We start from the raw sequence: 26,456 nt of genomic DNA on the forward strand, positions 1-26,456 counted from the left end.
AGATGGTTCCAGCCCCCTGGCCTCCAGTTATTCCAGCTCTCAGCTCTTAGTAGCTAAGCTTCAGACACGATGGAGCCTTCTGGTTCCTGTCCTCCTGTTCCACTGGGTCTCCACTGACCTCACTGTGCAGGGGGCCGTGGAGGCCTGGTCCTTGGGGCTGCCCTTGGGGAAGGGGCTTTCCTAGAGCAGAGTGGGGGCCTGGGGCAGGGAGGGTGGAACCAAAGGCAAGTTTCATCTCCCACTCCCCACCCTCTGTCTGGGGCAAGTTGAGTTCAGTGAAACTCATGATGTCTCACTAAGCTGCGACCTCGGAAGATGGGGGCTGTGTCTGTCCTGCGTGTGGCTGAGCACCCTTCACCCCTCCCACCTCCGGGCCTCTGCCTGAGCTGGCTCCTACCAGCTTGGGAGGGCTCACTGCAGTTTGTAGGAATCTTGTAAACTAGTTGCTAAACACGGCTACGACTAAAAGTTAGGTGACAGAAACTTACAACTAAATAAGCTATATGGAAAACAAAGATGGTGAGGACTCAAAACTCATCATTTCCTAATTATTTTCCCACAGTTTACTCTTTTCTGTGCTTTTGAGGCTGTTTCCATTTACTGGATCTGTAAACACACCACATAAACGTGGCTCACTGCTCATCTCTGCCCAACTGCTGCATTCAGTGGCAGCTCAAAGTTGGGAGTATTTACAGCACGAAGATTGGCAGATGCTACAAATCAGGGCTTCCCTCCTGTCCACCCCTGAGAACCGTCCACCACTGAACATTTACCAGCACTTACCAGCCACTGCAGTGGTACCCACAGGGCGAGTCTGGGAGGTGGGTGGCCTGGGGTAGAGGCCTCCTGTGGGTTTGTGAAGCATAGCCTCAGAAACTCTTTTCAGCTTGAACCCCACGTTTTAGTTATCTGTTGCCACGTAACAAACCATCCCAATACTAGTGGCTTACTACAACGACAATCATTTGTTTTGCTTGTGAATCTGTAGCGTGGCAGCTCTCGGCAGGGTCAGCTCGTCCCTGCCCTACATGGTGTCTGCTGGGACATGTACTGGGGCTGGACACCCACCTCCAAGGTGGTTCATGTGGATGCAGGCTGGTGACCGGAGGTCGCCTTCCACATGGGCACTCCTCGGGACTGCTTGGGTTTCCTCACAGGGTGGTGGCTGAGTTCCAAGAGTGTCACCCCAAGAGGCAAAGAATGGAAGCTGCCAGCTTTTGAAGGCCTGGCCCAGACCCGGAACACTGCCCATTCTGTCGCATTCTGTCAAGCGGTCAAGGAGGCCACAGCATCAAGGGGAGGAGATAGGAACCCCACCTTCCAGTAGGAGTGTCGAAGGATCTTGGGGCCACGTCCTCACATCGCCACCCCCGTCCCTCTGTTCTCACTTCTCGTTTCCTTTGGCACTGCGGCCTCCGTCCTTGGAGGCCCACAGATGGCCCCCAGCATGCCAGGCTCAGCCAGGCAGTGGGCGACGACACCCGTGGAGAGCGATATGGATGGTTCCCAGAGCCAAACGCTCACATCAGAGTCCATTTTACAGATGAGAAGACTGATCCGGACCAAGATCACAGAAGTGGGATTTGTTCCCCCATCACCCCCCTTTGTACCCCATCCACATCCCCTGTCCCCAGTGCCTTTTGGGAACCGTGACCCTTCAGGCTGCCATTGCCTCCCGCCAGACTTGGCTTCCAGAACATTCCGAGCCGCCATTGCTTGATGCTTGGGGGCAGCTCCTGGCTGACGATGAACTGAGCTGACACGTAATTTGTACCTTGTGTATGAAGATGCAGTTGTTGCCAGAAGAGCACAGAAACCCTCCGTGAAGGATTCCTCTGCCTTCAACACAGCACCAATAAAATGAGAGTTCGAATAAATACCACTCAACCCACCCAGGCATGAAGGGGAAAACAGATACCTAAAATCGTGGGAGGGGCTTCCCTGGTGGCGCAGTGCTTAAGAATCCGCCTGCCAATGCAGGGGACACAGGTTCGAGCCCTGGTCCGGGAAGATCCCACGTGCCGTGGAGCAACTAAGCCCGTGTGCCACAACTACTGAGCTCATGTGCCACAACTACTGAAGCCCACACGCCTAGAACCCGTGCTCCACAGCAAGAGAAGCCACCGCAGTGAGAAGTCCACGCACCACAACGAAGAGTAGCCGCCGCTTGCCGCAACTAGAGAAAGCCTGTGCGCAGCAACGAAGACCCAACGCAGCCAAAAATAAAAAAATAAAAAAATAAAAAATACATCTACAGATGGAACAATTCTCACAGAACACCTACTAAACACTAGCAGAAGACCTCAAATACCTGAAAGAACAAGAAAGATCTCCATGGGACTTCCCTTGTGGCGCAGTGGTTAAGAATTCACCTGCCAGTGGACAGGGGACACGGGTTCGAGCCCCGGTCCAGGAAGATCCCCCCCATGCCATGGAGTAGCTAAGCCTGTGTGCCACAGCTACTGAGCCTGCGCTCTAGAGCCCGCAAGCCACAACTACTGAGCCCCTGCACCCTAGAGCCCGTGCTCTGCAACTACTGAAGCCCGCGTGCTCTAGGGCCCGCGTACTACAACTGCTGAGGCTTGCGTGCTTAGAGCCTGTGCTCAGCAACAAGAGAAGCCACTGCAATGAGAAGCTCGTGCACCACAATGAAGAGTAGCCCCCGCTCGCTGCAACTAGAGAAAGCCCGTGTGCAGCAATGAAGACCCAATGCAGCCAAAAATAAATTTAAAAAAAATAATAAAAATAAAAACTAAAAAAATAAAAAAATTAAAAAAAAATTTTAAAAATCCCAAAATTAAAAAAAAAGTCTTGGGCCTCCCTGGTGGCGCAGTGGTTGAGAGTCCGCCTGCCGATGCAGGGGATACGGGTTCGTGCCCCGGTCTGGGAGGATCCCATATGCCGCGGAGCGGCTGGGCCCGTGAGCCATGGCCGTTGAGCCTGCGCGTCCGGAGCCTGTGCTCCGCAACGGGAGAGGCCACAACAGTGAGAGGCCCGCATACCGCAAAAAAAAAAAAAAAAAAAAAAAAAAGTCTTAAAAAATAAATAAATAAAATAAAATCATTGGAGCTGGGCTCCCGTGGGCCGAGGTGATAGGGCCTTGCTCCTCGTGGACAAGCCCAGCTCATGGGCAGGAGGTCAGCAGGGCCGCAGTGTGCATCCCAGGGCCACTGTCATCTGTGCTGACCCAGGATAGCCAGTTGCCTGGGATGGGAGGCCTTGCCTGACTCTTTCCCCTCCCACAGGCCCAGCATACTATCTGCGAGCCAGGCAGACCCTGCTGGGGGCCCTCTAAACCTTAGCAAGGCTGTTCTTCCAGCTTGGAGTGCCTGTCTCTGCTTTCCCTGCCTAGTAAACTTCTATTCATCCTTGAAAACCCTACCAAAATGACGCCATTCCACTCATTCATTGAGTGGACATTCACTGAGGTCTACTGGGCTGGGCATGGGGGAGAGAGTGATAATAAAGCAAAGGGCCCCTGGCATGGGCTGTATTATGGACTGAAGGTCTGTGCCCCCAAAATTCGTATGTTGAGCTCCTAACGCCCAAAAGTGATAGTGTTAGGAGGTGGGGGCTTTAGAGAGGTGATTAAGTTATGATGGTGGAGCCTACGTGAAGGGGGTTAGTGGTCTTGTAAGAGAGACCCCAGAGGGCCCTCTGTCCTTTTTCTCATGTGTGGACACAGTGAAAAACAGCCATCTGTGAACCAGGAAGCGGGTCCTCACCAGACACCAAATCTGCCAGTGCCTTGATCTTGGACTTCCCAGCCTCCAAACTGTGAGAGATAAATTTCTGTTGTTGAAGTCACCCAGTCTATGGTATTTTCGTTACAGCAGCCCAAATGGACTAAGACAGGCTGAATTTTCCCCTCCATAATTCATATGTTGAAGTCCTAGCCCTGGTACCTCAGAATGTATTTGGAGAAGGGACCTTTAAAGAGGTAATTAAGTTAAAATGAGGACAGTAGGGTGGGCCCTAATCCTATAGCACTGGTGTCCTTATAAGAACAGGAGATCAGGACACAAGCATGCACAGAGGGATGACCATGTGGGGACACAGGGAGAAGACGGCCGTCTGTAAGCCAAGGAGAGAGGCCTCAGAGGAAACCAACCCTGCTGGCACCTTGATCTTGGATGGCCAGCCTCCAGAACTGTGAGAAATATATTTCTGTGGTTTAAGCTGCCCTGTCTTTGTTGTGGCAGCGCAAGTGGGCTGATAAAGAGGCTTGTAGGGATGACAAACACGTAGGAGATGATTGTAAGAGGGGTGATAGGGGCCTTTGGGAGGGAACAAGATGGTCAGAGATCTGTTTTTCACCTCCCTCCCAGGAGCACCGGTTCCATCCTGTTTCCTCTTTTTTTTTTTTCTTTTTTGCAGTATGCAGGCCTTTCACTGTTGTGGCCTCTTCTGTTGCGGAGCACAGGCTCCGGACGCGCAGGCTCAGCAGCCATGGCTCACGGGCCCAGCTACTCCGTGGCATGTGGGGATCTTCCCGGACCGGGGCACGAACCCGTGTCCCCTGTATCGGCAGGCGGACTCTCAACCACTGCGCCACCAGGGAAGCCCGTTTCCTCTTTTTTTTTTTTTTCCCTTTCATCCTACCCAGTTATGTGGAGATCTTTCTTAATTTATTTATTTTTGGCTGCGTTGGGTCTTCGTTGCTGTGCGCAGGCTTCCTCTAGCTGCGGCGAGCAGGGGCTACTCTTTGTTGCGGTGCGTGGGCTTCTCATAGTGGTGGCTTCTCTTGTTGCAGAGCACGGGCTCTAGGCACGCGGGCTCAGTAGTTGTGGCTCGCAGGCTCCAGAGCACAGGCTCAGTAGTTGTGGCGCACGGGCGTAGTTGCTCCACAGCATGTGGGATCCTCCCGGACCAGGGCTCGAACCTGTGTCCCCTGCATTGGCAGGCGGATTCTTAACCACTGTGCCACCAGGGAAGCTCCTGTAGATGTATTTTTTATGTATTTGTGGGAGGAGATGAGTTCCACATCCTCCTACTCCACCATCTTGACAGGAGCTCCCAAGAGATATGGGTTCACATCCCTTCTCCATCACCATTCCGCCCCGTGACCTTGGCCGAGTCCCTTCCCCTGCCCGGGCCTCACATCAGAACAAGGTCCCAAGGTATGGCAGTGCTGTTGCCTACACCACAGCAAAGGCTGTGCAGGAGGACCTCTGGGCCTGCCAGCTGCAGCCTGGGTGACCCAGGCAGAGGCGGCCTTTCCTGAGCCCCTGTTGGCCTCTCGGGGGTGGAGATGACGTGGCTGGAGCAGGGTCAGCAGGAGGTGGCTGTAGGAGGGGCCCCTCAGAGGCAGATCCCTGCCATCAGGATGTAAGTGCAGGTAGTTTACTTGGTGGAGGGGCAGCCCAAGGAAGGCAGGGGAGTGACATAGGCAAGGAAACGCAGCCAGAACAGGGCGTGTTATTGTTTTTTTTTTTTAAAAATAATTTTATTTATTTATTTATTTATTCATTTTTGGCTGCGTTGGGCCTTCGTTGCTGTGCGCGGGCTTTCTCTAGATGCGGTGAGTGGGGGCTACTCTTTGTTGTGGTGGGTGGGCTTCTCATTGCGGTGGCTTCCCCTGTTGTGGAGCACGGGCTCTAGGCACGCAGGCTTCAGTAGTTGTGGCTCGTGGGCTCTAGAGCGCAGGCTCAGTAGTTGTGGCGCACGGGCTTAGTTGCTCTGCAGCATGTAGGATCTTCCCGGGCCAGGGCTCGAACCCGTGTCCCCTGCATTGGCAGGCGGATTCTTAACCACTGCGCCACCAGGGAAGCCCTGTTGTTGGTTTTTTTTTATAATTTTTTACAAATTGAAATATAGTTGATTTACAATGTTGTGCCCATCTCTGCTGTACAGCAAAGTGACTCGGTTATACACCTATAGACATTCTGTTTTTAATATTCTCTTCCATTATGGTTTATCCCAGGAAATTGGATATAGTTCCCTGTGCTATACAGTAGGATCTTGTCGTTTACTCATTCTAAATGTAACAGTTTGCATCTATGAACCCCAAACACCCAGTCCATCCCTCTCTCTCCCCCCTCTCAGGGTGTGTTATTGGGCTCAGCCTGCCAGGGACCCCAGAGATGGTGTAGAACCCAGCAGGGGAAGTGGATGACCTCACTCTAGTGTCTGTCAAGGGTTGCTGGGTGGGCAACTTCACTTCCCGCTCCTCCCAGCCTGCCCTGCGTCTGACCAGGGGAACCCCCCCCCAGTCACAGCAGGTTCTGATTGCAGGCCCTCCGATTAGGGAATGTGAGCACTGCCCCTACACCCCGAGACATCAGTCTCCCCTTCTGCATCATGGCTGGCTGGAGGACCCCAGTCCTTCTGCAGGAGGGGCTTTGAGTTGTGTCCTGGAGCTGGGATAAGGCAGAGGGGCAAGGGCCCAAGGTCAGTGCTGTAGGTGGAATTGTGTTGCACAAAGATAGGGTAAAGTCCTACCCTCTGGAACCTCAGTATGTGGCCTTATTTAGAAATAGGGTCATTGCTGATGTAATTAGTTAAGATGGGGTCACACTGGAGTAGGGTGGACACTTAATCCAATATGACTGGTATCCTTATAAGAAGAGGAGAAGAAACACAGAGACAGACCCACACAGAGAGGAGACGCCACGTGAAGACACACACAAAGGAAAGACAGCCTTGTGACAACGGAGGCAGAGATCGGAGTGATGCAGCTTTAAGCCAAGAAATGCTAAGGATGCTGGTCGCCACCAGAAGCTGGGAGTGAGGCCTGGAGCAGACTCTCCATCACAGCCCCCGAGAAGGAACCAAGTCTGCTGACACCTTGATTTTGAACTTCTGGTCTAAACTGTGAGAGAATAAATTTCTGTTGTCTACAGCCACCTAGTTTATGGCCATTGTCATGGTGGCTGCAGACAAGCAATAGAATTGGCTTTAGTCCTGCCCTGGTCAAGAAGCCCTAGGGCAGTGGCCTGGGGACAGGGCTGACCACAGTCCATGCAGTGCCATCAAGAAACCATCCTTTCTTGAGCACCTGCTTGGTACCCAGCCCTCACTAGTAGAGGGAGTGAGGCGCTGGTCACCTGGGGCACGGGGCTTCCAGGCCCCCTTGGCTACCTGAGCGCCTCCTAGTGTTCAGAATGAGTATCTCGGGGCCATCTGCATGGTCATTGTAGGCACACACACTCTCACTTGATCCCAGGAAAGGAGGTTCATTCAGCTCTACTTTACAGACAGGTAAACTGAGGCTCAGAGGGGCAATGGCTTGTGAATGTCACATACCAAGCGAATGGCAGAATCAGGACTTGAACCGAGGTAGGCTGACTCCACAGTTCCCTCCTGTTTCCTCCCGTGGCCATTCAGTCACCACCCCCCAGCAAGGGCAGCCCGGCCAGGGACGGACAGAACTGAGTTCAAACCCTAGCTTGGAAGGGGCGACATTGCGTCTCCTCATCTGACCTTGCTTTGGAAGTCACAGTGTCACTTCATGTGTCTGGTTAGAGACACAAGGTTCTACCTCCACTGGGAGGAATGTCAAGGTCACAGAGTAGAAGGGGACACATTGTGTGGCTGTCCTCATAGATACAATGTGTCATGACAGCCACTCGGGGAGCCAGGCCTCATGCCCCACAGTGTGGCATTTAATCATCTGGAACTGGAATTGTGACCTGATGTGCCGGTGTGGGCAGGGTGTTGAGAGAGACAGAGAGACGAGAGAAGGAGGAGAAAGAGGAGGAGGGGGAGCGGAAGGTGGCGGAGCGATTGGAGAAGCTGCAAAGTTTGTGGCCAGTACAATCCCCTTGGTGAAATTCTGCCTCTCGGGCAAGGCTCTGTGATAAATTTCATTCATCAGTCATTCCTCAGGTCTGATTAGATCTTGCCCTTAGAGAAGAGTGTAATGGGTAGACAGCTCATCTGCAGTCTGTTTTCTGTCCAGCATTACCATCTCTCCCGATAAACTCCTGGGGCATTGCCTCTTTCTTGCTGCAGATGTGAGGTTGGCCATATCCTACCACATAGAGAAAATGGATGTTTGTAGGAGAGAATGGGTCCAATGGAGAGGGAATTATAATTGAGAGGGAGGGGGCAGTGTATGCCCTTGATCCATCCATACCTGAAGGTGTTATACTTCTGGTCTTCCTAGTTGTGGGACCCACTGAAAACATATCTTTCTTGCTTTAGGTTGAGGCCCTGCATGGTCTGGCTCTTCCCACTGCTCCTGGGCCTGCTCCTTGGCAGTGCTCACCACCCTTAAGAGTTCTTTGTTAACCAACTGGCCCTCTCACTGGACTGTAAGCTCCATGAAGACAGGACTCTGGTCCACTGTGTTTACCAGTTTATCATCAGGGCCTAGCACAGAGCCTGACCAGTAAGTATTTGTTAAACATAAGTGGATAAATATAAGGAATGATAAATGTTCTAGCAGTGAAAGTCCTCTGTGCAATGATCCTCTCTTCCCTGTGATGGCCTCACACGGAGGTGGTCAACTCAGGAAATTTAAGTGGCCTGGGGTGCTGAGTCACCACATGGAGTTCAGCTGCCCTGGAGGGTTGCCCAGGCTCAGAGCAGACAATGTGTCAGGGAGAATACATTTTATGTGTTGTGATAAGCCATTGAGATGGGGATTTTTGTCACTGCTGCATAACCTAGCGCATTCTGACTCATGCACCAGCTTCCCACGAACAATAGCAGATCTAGCCTCCTGGGGACTATCGTCTGCGATATGACCAGTCATCCCCTCTGGACGCTGTCCCACTTCTGCTCATCTGCGTTTCCTGCCTGACTCTTGTGGGCACTTAAATCTGGGATGGTATGGGAATTCCCTGGCGGTCCAGTGGCTGGCACTCTGCGCTTTCACTGCCGAGGACGTGGGTTCGATCCCTGGTTGGGGAACCAAGATCCTGCAAGCCATGTGGCTCGGCCGAAAAAAGAAAAAAAAAATTAGGATGGTGTATTAGTTTGCTAAGGCTGGTATAACAAAAGGTCACAGACTGGGTGGCTTCAACAACAGAAATGTATTCTCTCTCAGCTCTGAAGGTTGGAAGCCCAAGATCAAGGTGTGGGCAGTGCTGGTTCCTTCTGAGGGCTGTGAGAGAGGATGTGCTCCAGGCCTCTGCCTCTGTCTGTCTCCTGTTTTTATAAGGACACAAGTCATATTGGATTGGGGCCCACCCTATTCCAATATGACCTCATCACAACTACAGTTACAGCGACCCTATTTCCAAATAGCATTACACTTTGAGGTATCGGGGGTCAGGACTTGAACATCTGAATTTTGGGGGGTAGTCAACACACAACAGATGGCCTCCCAGAGGAAGGTCCAGGGGAGCTAGGCCGGGTGAGCCGGGCTGGACAGGGGAGGGTGGGGGAGAACCCACGTATTTCCAGCAGAAGGAACCATGTAAGCAGGACTTCCGGGGAGGGTGGGGGAGAACCCACGTATTTCCAGCAGAAGGAACCATGTAAGCAGGACTTCCTGGCAGGGTGGCTCTAGAAGGTTCTTAAGAGACTCCCTGTGGGCACAGAAAGTATGCGAGTGCATGTGTGCGTGTATAGTGGGGGGCCCACCTCCCGCTCCTTTCCAGGGTGGAGACAGCCGGAGACATGCAGAGAAAGTGGAGGGGCGCGGGAAGGGGGGCCTGTCGGGTTTGATCTTTTTGGGTTTGTTTTTGACTTTCTGCTGACTCTGGAAATGGACTGACATGGGGGTGGGGGTGAGGGAGAGAGGCAGGAAGGCAAGGGAAGCTTTCAAAGCTGCAGCCATGGGAAATATTTTTATATTCTGTTTGAAAGAAAAGGCCAAAGAAGGATTAAAAAAAAAAAAAAAAAGAGGGAGGGGGTGAAGAGATTAGCGCGCGTGTGCGCGCCTGTGTGTGTGTGTATGTGTGAGAGAGAGAGAGATCCTGGGAGACTGTGGGGATGGGAGACTCCCGGGAGACCTGGAAGAAGGGTTAGGCCCCGCTGTCCCTTTGCTGGAGATGCCACCACGGGCCACGGAGCACTGGCGGGGAGCACGGGAGGTGCAGAGCTGGGCCGAAACCTGGCTGGCTTGCTTGTTGCCACCCAGGCTCGGTGACTTTGGGAAGTCACCCCACTTCTGTGGCTCACACGGACCCTTTTGACGAGTGTGTCTCTAACAGGGGCACAGATGTGTGGGATAGAACGCATATGGCAAGGAGCAGACACCCAGAGGAATGCCCAGAGACTGGGGTGTGTGTCAGAAGCCAGGAGACCCAGAGGGGGACGGGAGATGGGATTCTCCGGGTGTGTCCTGAGCCCGAGCTCCGCCAGAACTGGGAGCCCCGGCCCCCTGAACTCCCGACCGCAGCCCCCTCCCAGCTGGCAGTGCGGGCCAGGCTCCCTGGGTCAGCCTGACCTCGCCCTGCCCTCACTAGGCCCAGGCCAAATGGGCTCCCATTAACCTCTGACCTCTGTTGCCTCCCCCCCAGGCGAGGGCAGGAGAGAGGCCCCAGGAGAAGGTGGAGAGGCTGGACGGGGCAGGACAGGAAAGGGGATGGCAGGCTGGGTTAGTGTAGTTGGCCGTTTACCTTCTCTAAGCTAGTCTTGGTCAGGATGGGGGCTCCCAGGGATGCGGGGGCTCCACATTCGTATCCCCAGCGCCCTGCCTGGCTTAGCTGAGGAAGCTGCCACGTCTCAGCTGTGTGGGCCCGTTGCTTCTCTTTCTGAACCTCTGGTTTCTGGTCTGTTAAATGGGCGTGACAATACCCATGTCAGAGGGCTGTCCAAGCCTGCACGAAGCAGGGGCTTGCATCGGAAGGAATTTTCAGACCGAAAGAGAGGAAGCCGGAGGGTTCTGCTGTGGGAGGCGGTGGGACGGGCTGGATTTGCAGGGGCCACGTGGGTCAGGCCAGTGGGAAGGGATAGAGGCGCCTCTGGGGGCCAGGCTGGCGGAGGAATTTGCTGCAGAACTCTCAGCATGCACAGGCCTGCCAAGCAGGGGTTCAGAGGCCCAAACAAAGCTGCGAACCAGCAGCAGGAGACGTGGACCTCGAGGAGGGGACCGGGCAGCCCCCTCCTCCCCCCCAAGGTACAGTGACGCCCCCCCGCCCCCCGGCAGGCACACCCCTCCCCAAACACACGTGCTGCCGGGCCCTCCATTAGTCACCCTGGTGCTGACATACATAAATCCCATTAGTCACACCGCACAGACTGGCTTGGGAACACACCCAGGCACACCCGGACAAAGAAGGCCCCCAAAGAGGCCTTTTCTGTCCCTCGTGTCTCTTTCCCAGCGCCTAGAACAGGCGGGGACCCTGGGCGCTCAGTGAACACGCGGTCAGCGTCCCCCAAAGCGACCACCTCCCACGGTAACATCCCCACAAGCCGGCACTGCCGCCCCGTCCCCTGCGGGCACACCAGTACCACCTAAACCCCCATGATTGCCCTTGGCCAGTGCCTCTTCCGCTTCTCTCTGGAGGGGGCACGGCTGGCACGGTGTCCCTCTCCCCACGCCTGTCCTCTGACGGGTCTAGCAGGAAATCCATTCCCCAAGGTCAGCAGAGCTCCTCAGCAGGCGGCCCCAGTGCTGATTTATTGGTGGTTTATTTGGAGAAACACAATCGCTCTTGGATTCTGGGGGAAAAAAATGCTCACGGTGGACTTTAACCTTGGGCTGAAACCGCAGAGCTTTGTTTTCGGAGGCGCTTCCGGGGGCGCCGCGGGGCTGGGGCCTAGGGGGAGGCGCGGCTGGAATGTGGCTCAGCCGCCTCTCCACTCCCAGGCGGCATTTCTGCCGCCCAGGCGAGTGCTCAAATTCTCCTGGGCTCGGCCAGAGGGCCTCGGTCCCTCCACATGTGCTTTTAGAAATTCTAGGAAGGAGCTCTCTGGGTGAGTGTTTCCCAGCAAGGTTTCCAAACCCTCCGCCTCCGGCATCTGCCACGTGCCAGCTTGCCGTCGTGTCACTGACACAGTGAGGCTCTCGGGAGGCGCCCAGGAGGGGTGAATGCCTCCCCCTTCCGCAGCTGTCCCCACCCGAAGTCCCGAGCAAGAGGTGGTGGTTGTTCGGAGGTGGCTGTCCCCATCAATAGAGCAAACCGCCTGATGCAGGTCGCCAGCACGAAGGCCTGTTCCCCGCCCCTCTGGTAAAGAGACAAAGTTGGTGACATTAAGCGTTATTATTGCAAATACACCCTGTCTGGATCTGCACCCCTGTATCTCCCCGACCCGGGGTAGAAAGACTGCCGCCCCAACCAGGCTGCTACCAGCGCTGGGCCAATTCCTGCTTTCCCGATGGTTTGCCTATTTGCGCCAAAGCGGGTGGCCGATCAGGGTGCCAAACTGGGGCCAGACGGGGAAAAGCTGGAGGTATCCCCGGCAAGGAGGAGAAGATGGGCTGGCACCGGGTGGGGAACCAGATGAGCCCCTAACTACAGGCATGGCGCCTGCAGACACCCTACTTGGTCCTCGAGGCACACAAATAAAGTCCCCCTCCCGCATGGTGTGCCCTCAGAGGGCTCCAAGGGCGGAACAACGGCCCAGGATTAAAGCACGGTCTGCAGAGAGGGGCGGCAGGCTGAGTTCTGAGAAGCCACTGTGACCCTCATGTCGCCCCTCGGTGGCACAGGTAGAGCCGGAGTTGGCCTCCGGTGGGTAGTCGCGCGCCCATCCCAGCCTTCCTAGGAGTAAGCACCCCGCCCGGGCGCCCCTACCCTAGGCAGCGATGCGGTGAGGCCCAGGCCACCTCAGGGTCCGGTGACCGCGGGGATGGAAGATGGTGGCACCAAGTGGACAGGGCCGTTCCCTCTCTCTGGTGAAAGGGGAAGCTTCTGGCTTGATTCCCTGCGCAGTCTCGGGGCCCCCAGGCCCTGACCTGGAGAGCAGGGCATCTGGTGCGGTAGGGACGCGGGGTCGACGACCGGGAGTACCCGTGCGTGCAGCGGGAAGGAGGGCCCCGCGCCGAGATTTATGGCCGCAGCCAACCCCCTGCGCACGGAGAGTGTCTCCCTTAGAGCCAAACAGTAGAGTGGAAGACCCGACCCGGCCGGGGGAAGAGGCCAGGGCCGGAGGCGGAGCCGAGAGCCGCCGGGATCTGCCAGGGCCGGGCCTGGCACTTCGGTCCAGCCTCTGCCCGCCGTGCCCCCTGGTCCCTGCGGCTTTCGTGGCTCTGGCGCCGCGTCCTTGGTCTTCCTGGCGGGTCGGGACGCATCTCGGCTGCGCTGGCCGAACCTCGGCTCGGCGCTGAGTCGTGACTGGGCCCGTCCCAGCAAGGGGATGGGGCGAGCCTGGCTTTCCCGGGCGGGGCCTCTCCGGGTTTTAGCGGCACCCGGGCCAGGAGCTCCCTGGTTGTCGGACCTGGAACCTGGAAACTGGCGCTTAAAAGACAGCGTCACGGCTTCCTGAGCGGGCAGCAGAGGCCGGCGAATGCCCGGGGCTCCCTTCACTGAGAGGCTGGTGGAGGCACGGGGATTTCGGTCCCCACCGCGAAGGGCCGTTCGGGGCGACGGGTGGAGGTGGCTCGGGTGTCCTCGCCTAGGAAAGGATGCGGGTTTCTTTTCTGGGGAAGGGGGTGGGGGAGAACGCGTCCAAACGGTCGGACACACCAGGATTCCGGGGAGCGCCGCGTTCGGCCCTGAATAGGACAGGATTGACCGAGGCGCTGGGGACTGAGCCCGCGAGTGACAAAGGCGTAGCCAGGAGGAGCTGAATCCAAGGTTGGCCTGTCCTTGGGTTTTAAAACAAAGCGAAATAATTTTGTCAGTCAGGCCGCGTCCACGGAGCTGGAGGCCTAGGAATATACAAAAGGCCTCGTTTCTGGCGGCCCAGGATGGCCGCGGACAAAAGCGCTGGCTTGGGCGGGTTCTCTGGGAACTGAGGTTTGGGGTTGCAAGGAGGTTCCCCCCTTCAGCCGATTTTCCGCCCAGCTAGTACAAAATACACACACACACACTGCGTCAACACACTCCTTTTGGCTACGGATCTTGCCGAGTAAACACAAATACGTGGGGGGAGGGAGTGGAAGATGGCGGCGGGACCCGGGAGGACTGCGGGCTGCGCGTTGTTATCCGCTCCGCGCAGCGCGCCCCGGTCTGGTTTTTACGTTTCTGTGGCCACCAAAGCGGGGAGGGTGTTTCTTTCCCCAGACCCTGAAGCCCAGCCAGGGGTGTCCCCGATGCCCTCTTCGAATGGCGAGGGTCTTGGAAGGAGCCTGGGCTGCGCCCACCACTCGGCTTGGGATCCGTCCCCCGCCCTAAAGATGGCTCCCGGCCGCTGCTTGCCCAGCGACTGCGGGCACCCGGGCAGCGGGGCGCGGGCCGGGAGGGGGCAAAGATCGGGGCGTGCGTAGGGCGTCCGAGGCGGGTGGCTCCTCGGCGTGGCCGGCTCGCGCCCCCACCCGAGCTGCAGCTCGGAGAACCGGCACTGCCGGGCAGGGTCTGTCCGGGGAGCCCCGCTGCGCGGCCGGGAACCGGGAGCAGCCGCCGCCACCTACGCGTTCCTAGGCCCTGCACCAGGGCGAGCTCTGGCGGGAGGGCCGCGCAGCGGCTCGCGCGGGTACGGGTATGTGCAGGGAGGGGAGCGCAAGGGGGCTGCAGCCCACAAAGACCCGAGGTATGGGTGGGGGAGGGGGCCTCGCCTGCCCCGAACCTCGGCCCTAATGAAATGCAGGCTTGGTTCGCCACTCCATCCAGACGCACACTTGGAAAATGCAAACGCCATTGGCAAATCCAGGGCAAACAGGCAGAATTTTTATTAGCAACTAAATGATTTATGGCACACATACCCCGCCGTCAAAATTACGGCGTCTTGAGCATCCAGGAGTGAAAACATTAAACATTTATAAAAATAGGCTTTTGTTTTTTTCCACCCTGCAAGTCCTTTGTATTCCCCACCCCAACTTTCTCAACATACATGTTTTTTTCTTGAGCTATATTAAAACAAAGAAAAACATTCCAGATCCCGGGCGGGGGATAATGGAATGGAGGTTCAGTGTCTGGGGTCTGAAAACTGAGCGATGGGGGCTCGGGAGTGGGAGGGTTTACTAGGAACCCACAGAGGCCTCTGGATAAGACTGGAGGACACTCTGCGCCCACCCGGGCTGCGACCCCACGCACGGCCCCTTCCCCCGTCTTGGCTTTCAGCAGCCTCGTGCAGCTCAACTGCATTTACTTTATTTTCTGCAGTCACCCCCCTCCCCCAAGGCACATAGACACAATACCTCCTTTCTCTAACCCCCCTCTCCTCTCCGTCTTTGCTCTGGCCGTCCCGGGGCTGCACCGGGAGCCTCCCGCCGCCCCGACCGCCACTGAGACCTGCGTGCCCTGCTCCGCCGCTCGTTCCCCTCGGCTCCAGCTATTTTCGTGGCTTTCTTTCCTTCTCACTCCTCCCTCCCACCCCCCCGCAGAGCTCCAGCTTCCAAAAGAGGGCAGCCTAGAAACCAGCGCAGGAGGCTCCAGGAAGGGCAACTTGAAACTGCCCTCAAGAGGCTGAACTTTTTTCTTCAAATTTATACTGGAATTAAATTAGACACCCCCAGTTCGCTCTCCAAGCCTACCCCCCTTCTTTTTCTAAAAGTGGAGAAAAGAAAATAGAACGAATGGGCGCTAACTAGCTCATTTTCCCCCCCTCCAGAAAAGTTGCCTTAAAAATGGATTAAAAAAAAAAAAAGAACAAACGATGCGAAAACGCTGAGTCCGCAGCGCAGGGCGAAAGAGCGGGCTTCTCTAGTTTTAATTAAAATCTAATCACCGCGGTTGCTCTCTGAGGTAGGATCGGCAAGGATTTCTGCCCCTCCAAGCTTCCTTTTGAGGGTACGTAATGCCTAGCCGGGCACGGGTCCCTGCGGGGCTGCGGAGGGTGCGGGCCCCTAGGACTGCCCCTCCGACCGCGTCCGCACTCCTCGTGCCCGCAGCCAAGTAGGTTGCCGCGGGCAGCTCCCCGCTACTCAACCCAGAAAGGATTTTGCTGAAAGCGCAAAATAAAAGTACAAAGTCTGGGGGATTGGGGCTCCCCTCCCCCTCCGGCTGCCGCGGCCAGCCAAGCACTTTTTGGGCTTGGCTGCTGCTTCCTCTGAGCTCAACAGATTTTTTTTTTCCCCCGGTCTCGCCCTCCCTGGAGGGGGCACGGCGGATGGAAGGCGAGAGAGGCCCCCAGCCAAGAGGTTTTTAATATTACACTTTAATAGGTTTCAGAAGGCCCCGTGGAGAAATGCTAATAGGCTGAAATGTCAGAATCGAGAGGGAGTCAGTTCGCGCTCAGCCGATCTAATCCTTTTTTCTGCTCTGATTTTTTTTTGGTGGGGGGGAGAAAGGGAGGGGAGCGCCCACGCAAAGAGAGCCTTTGGGGAGGGGCGCGGTGCAAAGCGCCGCAGCCCCGGCCGGGGCCGAGCGGGGGGCGCGCCCTGGCCCGCGTTTCTATAGGAACCCCTTTTAGGAGATTAGAGACTCACCCGCTGCCCGCCGCCGCGGCCTCTCCAAAATATTAATCAGTAACCATCTGACACCGCGTTTCAGGGAGGAACCCGCAGACCGGGGCTAGGAAAACCGCCTTCTCGCCTGCCCATCCCACCCAACCGCGCAGTTCGGGGAGGGAATGAATCGCTGCTTTGTTTTAAAGTGGGGTGGGGGGAGGAGAGAAAAAGCAGCCCTTGTCCGTTTTGGCGTCTCCACCGCGCGTTGTAGAAGGCGCGCCCCAGGGGAGGTGGGGAGCTGGGGGCCCCGGCCCGGGGTGCAGCCCGCCGGGCCTCTGGCTCTTCCCGGCTCGCTCGGCTTGTCACCTCCTCCTGCGAGCAGGAAGCTGACAGGCGGCCCATTAAACTGCGCCTTGCAAAGCCCTGGATTGCGGCGACAACCATCTTCCTCTATTTTGATCACTCAGCCCAGACGCTGGGGGAGGGGGGAGGAAAAAGGAGGAGGAGGAGGGGGGGTCCGAGCTGGTGGAGGGGGAGGGCTGCCTAGAAACGGCCCGGAAAAATTCTCACCACCAGTTTTGATCATTCAGCCCCACCGAGGGGAGCCTGGAAACTGCTGGAGCCCCTTGGTCCGTAATTGGTTTTATAGGGATGGCTGAGGGCCAAGGTGTTTACATGCGCGTGATTGGCGGCGCGAGCGGCCAATGGGTGGCGGCCGGGGGCAGGCCTGGGGGGAGGCGGGCACCCGGGAACAATGCGTGTTTCTTCGCCGGAGAGTGTTCCCCTCCCCCAGCCTCCCCTTTCCCGCCCCCCCGCGGCTTTTTTTTTTTTTTTTTTTTTTTTTTTTTTTAGATCCAGCGAGAGGAACTTGAAAGGGGGGTTGTGTAATGTACCTTTTCCAATCCCGGGCTGTATATGGAGATTTGGGATTCTTTAAACCGGCGCTACCTGGATTTTATTAAAAAGCGGGGAGCTCGGCGGGAGGAAAGCTGGCTTTTCCGGGGGCTGCGGGAGCCCGGCCGCGGGAGGGCGGAGGAGTTGGCGCGCCGAGCGCTCGGCCCGGGGAGCGGTTTTCTACCAAAAAAAGGAAAGGCGGGCAAAAAGTGTGAGGCGGCTGCGGGTGGCGAAGGGGAGCAGCGGCCGCGGGATGGCGGGCAGCACCGGCGCCTAGCCGCGCCGGGAGCCGGGGCCGCCACCGGAGTCGCCGTCGCCTGGAGCCGGGAGCCCTGCCGCGCCAGGTACGCCGCCGGGCCACCCGCCTGCCCCTGGCCGGGCGCGATGGTCTCCAAACTTCTCCAGATGGCCCCCCACCCCGCCTCCCCCCCTCGGGGTGCGCCGGGGATACCCGCAGCCCTCCAGCTCCCGAGAACAGAATCGGGGGACCAGGGCCGGCGTGGTGGGGTGCCCCGGGAGGGGTGGGGGCAAGTCCCTGCGCCCCGGGCGCCCACCTGAGCCCCCAGCCCTGCTCTAGCCCGCCCAACCGGGCCGAGGGGCGTCGGTTCCCTTCTCGGTTCCCGGCAGGCGGTGGGGGAGCCAGGGACGCCTAGACGTTTTCGATTATAGGCTGTTTTTAATTAAAAGCCGGAATTCAGCCATTTTAACTGCATTTAAGAGGGGGAGAAAAGTAGGGAGAACGCAGCAGAGCCCGCAGATGGCCGAGCCAGCTTCTCTACCAGAGGAAGGGTGTTCCGGGGGGCTTCACCCCGACTTCCCCAAAGTGGGGCGCTGGGGCATGACCCGAAGCGCTGGCTTTTAAAAGAAAGCTACACAAAGAATTTTTTTTTTTTAAATCACGGAAAGCTCATCGCCTGACATGTATCTTCGGATGTGGCGATCTTAGATTTTTCTAAAGTAAACGCGGATCTGGTAACCAGAGCCTGATGGGAGGCAGCGAGGGAGGGAGGGGGTGTTTGTAACCAAAACCGGGTTAAAATAAGCATCCTTAGCAAAGTTGGGGAGGGAGGCTGGAGGACGCCGGGGGGTTGCGGCTGAGAGGGTCTGCAGCTCCGGGGCCTGGCCGCCGGTCGCGGGGCGCAGGGCGGCCACCCGGGAGCCGTTGGCTTTGGCTTGATCGGTGGCTCTAGGAGCGCCCGGGCCTCTTGGAATCAGGAATCCGAGCTGCTGAGGGCAGACGGAGAGCGAGGGCAGGGTTGGCTTCCAGACTGCCTCCCGCCCCCACGGGAATCGGCAAATCTTTTAAATAAACAGCTTTAAACTGGAACTACAGGGGGATTTGCCCAACGTTGGGGGAGGCGCCCCTTGGTCGGCCCGCGACGCGAAGGTTTTCTTTGTAGGTTATTTTTGGGGTTGGGGGCAAGCTAGGGTAGGAGCGAGAGACCCTTGAGTCCCTCCCTTCCCCTCTGACGCCCCCCAAATTCCCCGCGCCAGGCCACGTCCTCGGGCCGCAGGATTCCCAGGCCAGGGCGTTGGAAAATGAAACCAAAGCTTGTTTTGAAGGATACTTTCCAGTCCTCGGGCGAGAATGCCACGTCTCGGCTCTTCGGGCTTAGGCTCTGCGACTCACAGTGGCCCGAGGGGGGTGGCAAGAGGGGGCGATGAGTCTCTTTAAAAATAATAAACGCGCTTAGCACCCTCTTTCATGAAAAAACTACTAATTCCGCGGCTCGGGGCGAGCTCAGGGGAACCAAACTCAGAAAAGGGAGACAAGGGCTCCCAAAGGTTAAGTATTAAACTTTCCAGATCAGATAGTTACATAGTGTTTAGGGAGACATTTCGAACTGCTCATGGAAAGGTTTCACTGTTTGAAACCCCGGAGCATGTGACGCCCAGGAATCCAACACACTTCGGAGGTTTGTATTGACGCGCTCGGGGCGCGGCCGAGGGGCCTTCCCCAGTTTCGGGAGCACCCGTGAGCTGCCGAGGCAGAGTCTGGGCTGGGGCGTAGCGCGCCACCGGCCACCTTTTGAGCCGTTGCCCGTGAGCCCGATGCCGCCGAAGGAAGGAGCATGGAATTTAACTTTTTATGGAAAAGGGGCTACTCCCGATTTCATTTCTGGCCACCACATCGGCAGCCCCCGACCCCGAACAGCATAGACGACTTTCTGAACTTGTTTCTTTTTTCCCCTCCTTTTTCTTTTTCCCCCTTCTGTTTCTTCCGCGGCCCGTCTCCTCTCCCCGCCAAGACGCCTTGTGCGCCGCCTCGCGCAGCTCCGCCTGGCCGCCCGGAGGGGCCCCACCACCGGCCGTCTGTGCGCCTCGGGCCGCAGGCCCGCCGCCGAGCGCAAGACCCGCTGGCCGCCGCCGCCATGCACGCCGCGGAGCCCCCGCCGCCCGAGGACTCTGGGACTACGTCGAGGCCGAACTTTTAGGTCCCACTGAACTAGGCCCGCGGGCCGGGTGGGGGGCCTGGCCGCGGCACTCCCGCGGAGGATGGATGGCCGAGACTTCGGGCCCCCGCGGTCTGTACACGGCCCCCCGCCGCCGCTGCTGTCCGGCCTGGCCATGGACAGTCACCGCGTGGGCGCCGCCACGGCCGGACGCCTGCCCGCTTCAGGCTTGCCCGGCGCGCTGCCGCCCGGGAAGTACATGGCCGGCCTCAACCTCCACCCGCACCCGGGTAAGTGCCTTGCGCGGTGCCCGCCCCCTGTAGTCTCGGGATCCTGGGAGGGCGGGCCGGGGAAAGTGCTAGGTCCGTTCCCCCACCTCCACCGGCGTTCGCAACGGGGGTTCGGCTCCTCCTTCTTCCTCGGCCGGTCCACTGGGTGCCCACGGGTTGCGGGCAGGCTCAGTTCCCGGGCCGGGGAGACCCCTGGACCCGGGGCAGAGGCCAGTCTGGAGGCCCCGGTGGAGAGGGGCGCGCGACTCAGCTGCCTTCCCCGGCGCGTCGGGCCCTCCTCAGGCGCTCGAGTCTGCCGAAACCGGAGCCACCAGGGGCGATTCCAAACCCCGGTCTCCTGCAACTCGAGCCTGGGCTGGAGTTTTCAAAATCTGGGCGAGAAAAGAATAGATCAACTCCATACCCTTTGAGACATCTGCTCCCAGAGCCGGAATAGTTTTCGTGGCAAATATTCTTTCAGGCGCTGTGGGCCCGGGTTCGGTCCTTAGCTTCTCGACTCTCGTGCGGGGTCTCCAGCCAGCCCCGGCGCCTGAGGGTGCGGACGGACGAAGACCCCAGCCCTGGGAACGCGGCCTCCGGGGGGCGGGCGGCCGGCGGCCCTTAGGAGACCCATCATCCCACCCCCCCACCCCCCCGGGAAGGAGGGCAGCAACCCCGGCCCCGGGGACCCGTTTTCCTGCGTGAAGGCAGGGATGCAGATCCTGGGCAGTCGCCATCCCGAAGCTAGGAGAAGGAAGTGGCGCAGGAGCGGATCCGCGAGGCTCGATCGGCGGAGGGAACACCGTGGGTCTGACATGGAAGCGCGGGAGGAGGTGGCCGAGAAGGCCCGGTGGCTTCTGCCATTTCCCGAGAGGGGCTGCCCAGGCTCGGTGGGGACCACACTGGAGAGGGAGAAGCTTGCCCCACGCAGGCCTCGGCCGCTCCAGTCCGGCGGGGTGGGAAGGAAGACGCGGGGACCTCCAGATTTGCCTTCGGCCGCCGCAGAAAACCCGGTTCCTCCTCCCCCGGCTGCCTCCAGCTTTGTGCCTGGCGTCCCACGCTTCAACTTTTAAAAAATCCACCTCGGGCTTCCCTGGTGGCGCAGTGGTTGAGTGTCCGCCTGCCGATGCAGGGGACACGGGTTCGTGCCCCGGTCCGGGAAGATCCCACATGCCGCGGAGCGGCTGGGCCCGTGAGTCATGGCCGCTGAGCCTGCGCGTCCGGAGCCTGTGCTCCGCAACAGGAGAGGCCACAACAGTGAGAGGCCCGCGTACCGCAAAAAAAAAAAAAAAAATCCATCTCTCCCACAACAAAGCGTAGTGTAGGATTCCTGTGATTTCTCGGGGAGCTTCCGACGCTCCCTTGGCCTTGGGGTCTTGGAGGGGACACCTCTGGGCCGCAGCAGCCGCCTTGGCCCTGCCACACCGACCCAGCCCGCTCGGCAGCACTCGCTGTTTTTGCCCCTCTCTTTGATTTTTCTCTTGGAACTTTTCAGGAACCAGAGTCCCAAGGCTCGGCAGGACAAAGGGCCTTTGTGAGGCGCCAGGCGGGGGAGGGGCACGCACGGGGGGCAGGGGGGGCCGGGAGCGCGAAGATCCCCGCCTGCCGGGGGGGTGCCGAGGACCGGGTCGTGGCCTTGGGGTGCGCGTGTCCCCCAGGAGCTCTGCCCGGCCGGCCACGCTGAGGGCTAGGGTTTTCTCCCAAGTGGTGCGCTTCCGGTGAGGGAGGGGTGCCGGAGACCCTAGAGGAAGGGCTGGGGGGCGGCCCTGGGGTACAAAGGGCCGCTCAGGCTGTTCCCTTTTGCGCGCGCCCAGAGGCCGCGGTAATTTTTGTGTTTGCGCTGTTAAGGTCGCTTGGCTTGGCCCGGCCCGGAGAGGTGCAGGGTTCAGTGGCCTAGAAGTGAGACCCCAGTCATTCCGGCCGGCAGGGCCTTCACTCGCTTTCCGAGAGTCTGGGAGAGGGCGCCGCGCACTCCCGGTCTCCAATCTGGCTGGGGCCTGGCAGCGGCCAAGTGTTCTAATGAGAAGCAGCCGGGAAAACAGCCACCACTCAAGGAAGCCAGGGCCGCGCCGAGCCCAACCGCAGCAACCAGGCCACCTAATACCCATTAGGTGGATGGGGAGGCTGAGGCACGGGGGGAAGGGACTCAGTGGAGGGGCAGGCGGGACGAGGAAGTCCAGCGGGAGGTGGCCGCAGAGGCCCGCGCCGGCCTTTTGAGTTAGGACCTGCCTGAGTTCTGCGTGCTCGGCGGCTGAGGTCATGGAGGAATGAGCAGCCGGGCGCGGGAAGCGCCGCCACTCAGGCCGGTGCTCGCTCACCCAGCAGGGAAGGGTGGGGGGTTGACGCTGCCTCTTGCTCCCCGCCGGTCGAGTGGCCGCACTGAGACCTAGGGACCCCCAGACCTTGGGCCAACGCCCAGACCAAGCCCGGTGCTAATCCCATTAGCCAGGCGGTGGGGAACTACTCCTCGTTCACTGCTTGGGGCGGGGCAGGATTACAAATTTCTCAACCCAGCACCCGTCCCCGCCTTTCTTGCGGGGTGCAGGTGCTAAATTTTCCGCTTCCAATGCGCATCACCTTCTTGGCTGTCAGCTCCCTAAGTCTTGCCAACGTTATCAGCCGCATCTTTATTTGTTTATGCTTGTACTGGGAAGCCTGGAGAAACTGAGCTATTTGCCTCAGGTCACACAGCTGGAGAGGCCAGTTACCTCTGCACTCCAGCGTGGGCGGGAACTCCGGGTGAATCCAGCTTTCCAAGGCAGAGGGAGCTGCCCCGGGAGGGCTCACAGCTGGAAGGGACCCTGGCTGGGACCCTATTCAAGCAGGTATTGACAGGGGGGTTGGGAGACCGCTTTCTGCATCGTGGATCTGGGTGGAGAGTGATGGTTCCTTCCTCTGCAGAAGAGGAGGTGAAATCAAGAATAAATGGGGTTTGGGATAGAGGATCCCGGTTAGCTTTCCAGTAGTCTTGAGTATTGATAGGTATGTGAGCCCTAAAATGTTCACAGCAGTCGGTGAAATGGGCAAGTAAGTGACCAACACCTGGTCGACCTGCTCTTCTGTTCTGGGGTTGGGTCCTCTCCATCGCAATTAAAGAGCTATTAGCAGGATTTTGTGCTTGGATGTTTATTCTCCCCGACCCCACACCCTGGGCTGGCCCCTGGAGGATATGTGAATGGGGGGTGGGAACCCAGGGTCAGAATGGGGAGGCCCTGCAGTTTGGACCGGCCAGTGGACAAGAGCGGGCTGTGGGCCTGCTCTCCAGGGTCTGATCAGCTGTCTCTGGAATCCAGTCAGCCTACTGAGATTGATTTAAGAAGATGAATCAGTGGGACTGGCTGGTGGAGTGATGTGATCCCCAAGATAAGGGAGATTTGCTGGGTGCATCCTTGTCTGGGCAGAGGCATAGGGGAGGCCTGGGGAACGTTCTAGAATCTGGAAGGGCCTCCACAGCCCCCTGGCTCTCTGAGCCTCTTGGTTCTTTAGCTCTCAGCCTCAGCGCTGTCTTCTTTCCTCACTTGTTCATTTACTCAGCAAAGGATTTCCAAGTGCCTCCTGTCTGCCAGGCACTGCTCTGGCCCTGGGAATCTGCGGCGACCAAACACAGAAATCTTTGCCGTCATTGGAGCTCCCATCTTAGCGTGTGGGGGCCGGGCAGTAAACATAAGTCAGCGAAGGAAGTCATTTTAAAGAGAGAGACTGTGAAGGAAAGAAAATACCGAGGGACTTTTTTGGCAGGAGTGGTGAGGGGCTGTGAGCCCTGAGAATGGCCGGAGCTGGGGGGAGCGGGGGGGGGGGGAGTGTGGGACCCTGCAGGTCCCTGAAGGCCAGTAATGAGGTCTTGGAATTTCAAACTCTGAGGAATGAGAAGCCAGGGTTTTAAATGGAGGGAGTGACTCAAATTGAGGGACATTTTACAGAACTAGTCTGGACTCTTAAAAAATGTCAATGGCATGCAAGACGAAGGCTGAGAACTGTTCCTGGTTGAAGGAGACGAAAAAACTAACAGCAAAAGGCCATATATAGCCCTCGATTGGATCATGGATCAGGGAAGAAATTGCTCTAAAGAACATCACTGGGGCAATTGACAGAATTGGAATATGGACTGTCGATTAGCCGATAGCATCAAGTGAATATCAGGTTTCATGAAGTTGATCACTGTAAAGTGATTATGTAAAGCAAGAACCCTGAAATGTTTAGAGGCAGGGAACTTGATGAATGCAGGTACTCTCAGGAATGGCTCAGGAAAAGAAAAAAACAATATCTACAATTTTTAGACGTGGGAGACAACGATAAATCTCAAATGACTTCAAATAAATCAACTTCTCACCCTTTCACACGTAGGGTGAGAAAGCAGTTCACAATTGCAGAACCTGGGGAAGGTCATATGGCAGTTGGACTATTTGCTAGTTGTACTATTTCAGACTTTGAGTTTGAAATGATTTCCAAATGGCCATTTAACAAAATTAATCTGGATGGCTGGAGATCAGTAGACGGGAGAGAAGAGGGAACTTGTCCGTGGCGAGGAGGCTGTCAGGGGGGTGATAGTGACCAGGGAGGGAGGCTGGAGGTGGGGCTGCTGAGATCGATGCGGAGGGGCAGACGAGGAGGACAACAAATGGAATTTTGGTCAGTGCTCCTTCTGGAGGAACGGGGAGGAACAGGTTTGAGGAGTTGGTGGTGACGGAGCATTCTTGATTTGGATGTGGCCAGGTCAGGGTGCTCTTGGCTCCTGGCGTGGACCAGTCTGCAGTCTGATCTCACGTAACTGCCACCTGGTCACTTCGAGCCCTGTCTTTGGTCGTGTGGGGTCCTGTCTTTCACCCAGAATCCACCCCCATCATGAACCTCACCTGTCCTTTTTACTTCCCAGCCCAGCTTTTGAGGGCACCTATGGGAGCTGCTCAGGACAGGTCTTGGGCCTCCTCAGGAGCAGTGGGGACCCCTGGCCAGTGGCCAGTCGTGGCCCCCAGGGCTAGGGTCCTTGCCACACCAGCCGCCCGTAGAGGCCTGGCATCTGACTTTGGAGGAAGTCAAGGCCATTTGATCGGAATCACAGAAACAAACCATCTTTGCAGGCTGTGAATGCATTCACCATCTGCATCCCAGGTTCTTTTATGAGCTAATGAAAGTGATGGACCCTCAGCCCAGAATAAAAAACCTGCTTCACACACTCTCAGTAATAATTTTGCATGTTCTGGGCCTTATGCACCAGCTTAGGTTCATCTTGCAATCTCCAGATAACTGCTGGGGGCAGGAGGGCCTTGGGGCTGAGGTCAGATTTCTGGAGTTTAGATCTTGCTCCTCCACTTACTGGGTGATGACTCTAAGCCTAGATTTTCTTATCTATGAAATGGGTCCATTAATGGTACTGAAGTGCCTAGCATACGAATAGCCCTGTGCAAAAGTTACAGTAAAAGTGATTGCCGTAATTAAAATTGTCCTTAACCGGTGACTCACGAATCCCTGGCTCTAGTCTGGTCCTCTCTGAGGACCTCTGAAATTGTGTACGTAGCCCCTTTGTATGGTCCACAGGCTCCTTAGACTCCAGGGTGCCAACTGGAACCCATTATTTTTATTATTCTCCTTTTTTGGTGTAATGGATACTCTGTAAAATGCTTCAATCTTGAGTGGTTAGTACTTGAAGTTTTACAAAATGAACACACTGATGTCACCACCAGCCAGCTCAGGATCAGGACATTTCCCGCATCCAGAAGGTTCCCTCTGCTCTCTCCTGGTCACTATCCACCCCACACCCAACTCCATTCTTATTTCTGTTACCTTAGATTAGTTTTTCCTGTGTTTGAACTTTCTGTAAATGGAATCGTGCAGCATGTCCCTTTTGATTTTTAGCTGTTTTCACTCACACCAGTGTGTAAGACTCATCCGTATCTGAGGTGTGAAGCAGTGTAAGTGGTTTCTGGTTGCTGTATAGTATTCCACCTCGTAAATACAGCGCAATTCACATCACTCTTGTCTGTTGATGGACATTTAGGTTGTTTCCAGTGTTTGCTATGAATAATGCTGCTATGATCATGCCCTTTTGGTGCATATAGGTACACATTTCTTCGGCTGTGTATATAGTATCTAGGACTGGAATTGGTGGGTCACAGAGTATGTGTAGATTCAGCTTTTGTAGCTGTGAGCTTTCCAATGGTTGCACCATTGTGCACTCCGTTCCCTGTCTTCCCAGCACGTGATATTGTCGGTTTCCTTAAATTCTATTCATTCTGGTGAGTAAGTAGTAGTACCTAATTGAGCGTGCATCCCCCCCACCCCCACCCGCTCCGCACCGAGCGGCATACAGGATCTTAGTTCCCCAACCAGGGATTGAACCCGTGCCCCCTGCACTGGAAGCTCAGATTCTTAACCACTGGACTGCCAGGGAAGTCCCTGTGCCTGCATCTTAAACACTTTTTTTCCCTCATTTTTTTAAGCTTTATTGAGGAATACTTTGCATCCTGTAAAATTCACCTAGTGAAAGTATACACTTCTGTTTTATGTGGAGTATAAACTTTAAAGTTAGGTGTCGTTTAAAAAGTCAGATGGTGTTAGAAGGATTATAAAGAGAAC

General features: G+C 56.9%; 2 protein-coding genes across 11 annotated transcripts in view; one reads left to right on the plus strand and one right to left on the minus strand.

Annotated features, from left to right (window-relative positions):
- Nucleotides 1-11,496: 11,496 nt before the first annotated feature.
- LOC309816784 (uncharacterized protein) lies at nucleotides 11,497-16,771 on the minus strand (the record flags this gene model as incomplete). Its single annotated transcript, XM_082644553.1, has 4 exons — nucleotides 11,497-12,062; nucleotides 12,633-13,844; nucleotides 14,170-14,371; nucleotides 16,587-16,771. The coding sequence occupies 3 exons, from the start codon at nucleotides 16,769-16,771 to the stop codon at nucleotides 12,666-12,668; spliced, it is 1,566 nt and encodes a 521-aa protein (XP_082500679.1). The 3' UTR covers nucleotides 11,497-12,062; nucleotides 12,633-12,665.
- A 209-nt stretch (nucleotides 16,772-16,980) lies between these two features.
- Nucleotides 16,981-26,456, plus strand: part of TNRC18 (trinucleotide repeat containing 18) — an 83,278-nt gene continuing 73,802 nt past the window's right edge. For 7 of the 10 annotated variants that reach the window (XM_082645724.1, XM_082645731.1, XM_082645729.1 and 4 more), the window contains exons 1-2: nucleotides 17,171-17,565; nucleotides 19,471-19,904. In XM_082645724.1, the coding sequence (XP_082501850.1) occupies nucleotides 19,718-19,904 (187 nt within the window). In that variant the 5' untranslated portion in view covers nucleotides 17,171-17,565; nucleotides 19,471-19,717. Of the gene's footprint in view, nucleotides 17,566-17,859; nucleotides 18,194-19,470; nucleotides 19,905-26,456 lie in introns of those variants that run through there. The other 3 variants (XM_082645726.1, XM_082645728.1, XM_082645727.1) reach the window with 3 other exon arrangements.

The sequence above is a fragment of the Mesoplodon mirus genome (assembly GCF_964341445.2).
Source record: "Mesoplodon mirus genome assembly, chromosome: 15".
Classification (NCBI taxonomy): domain Eukaryota; kingdom Metazoa; phylum Chordata; class Mammalia; order Artiodactyla; family Ziphiidae; genus Mesoplodon; species Mesoplodon mirus.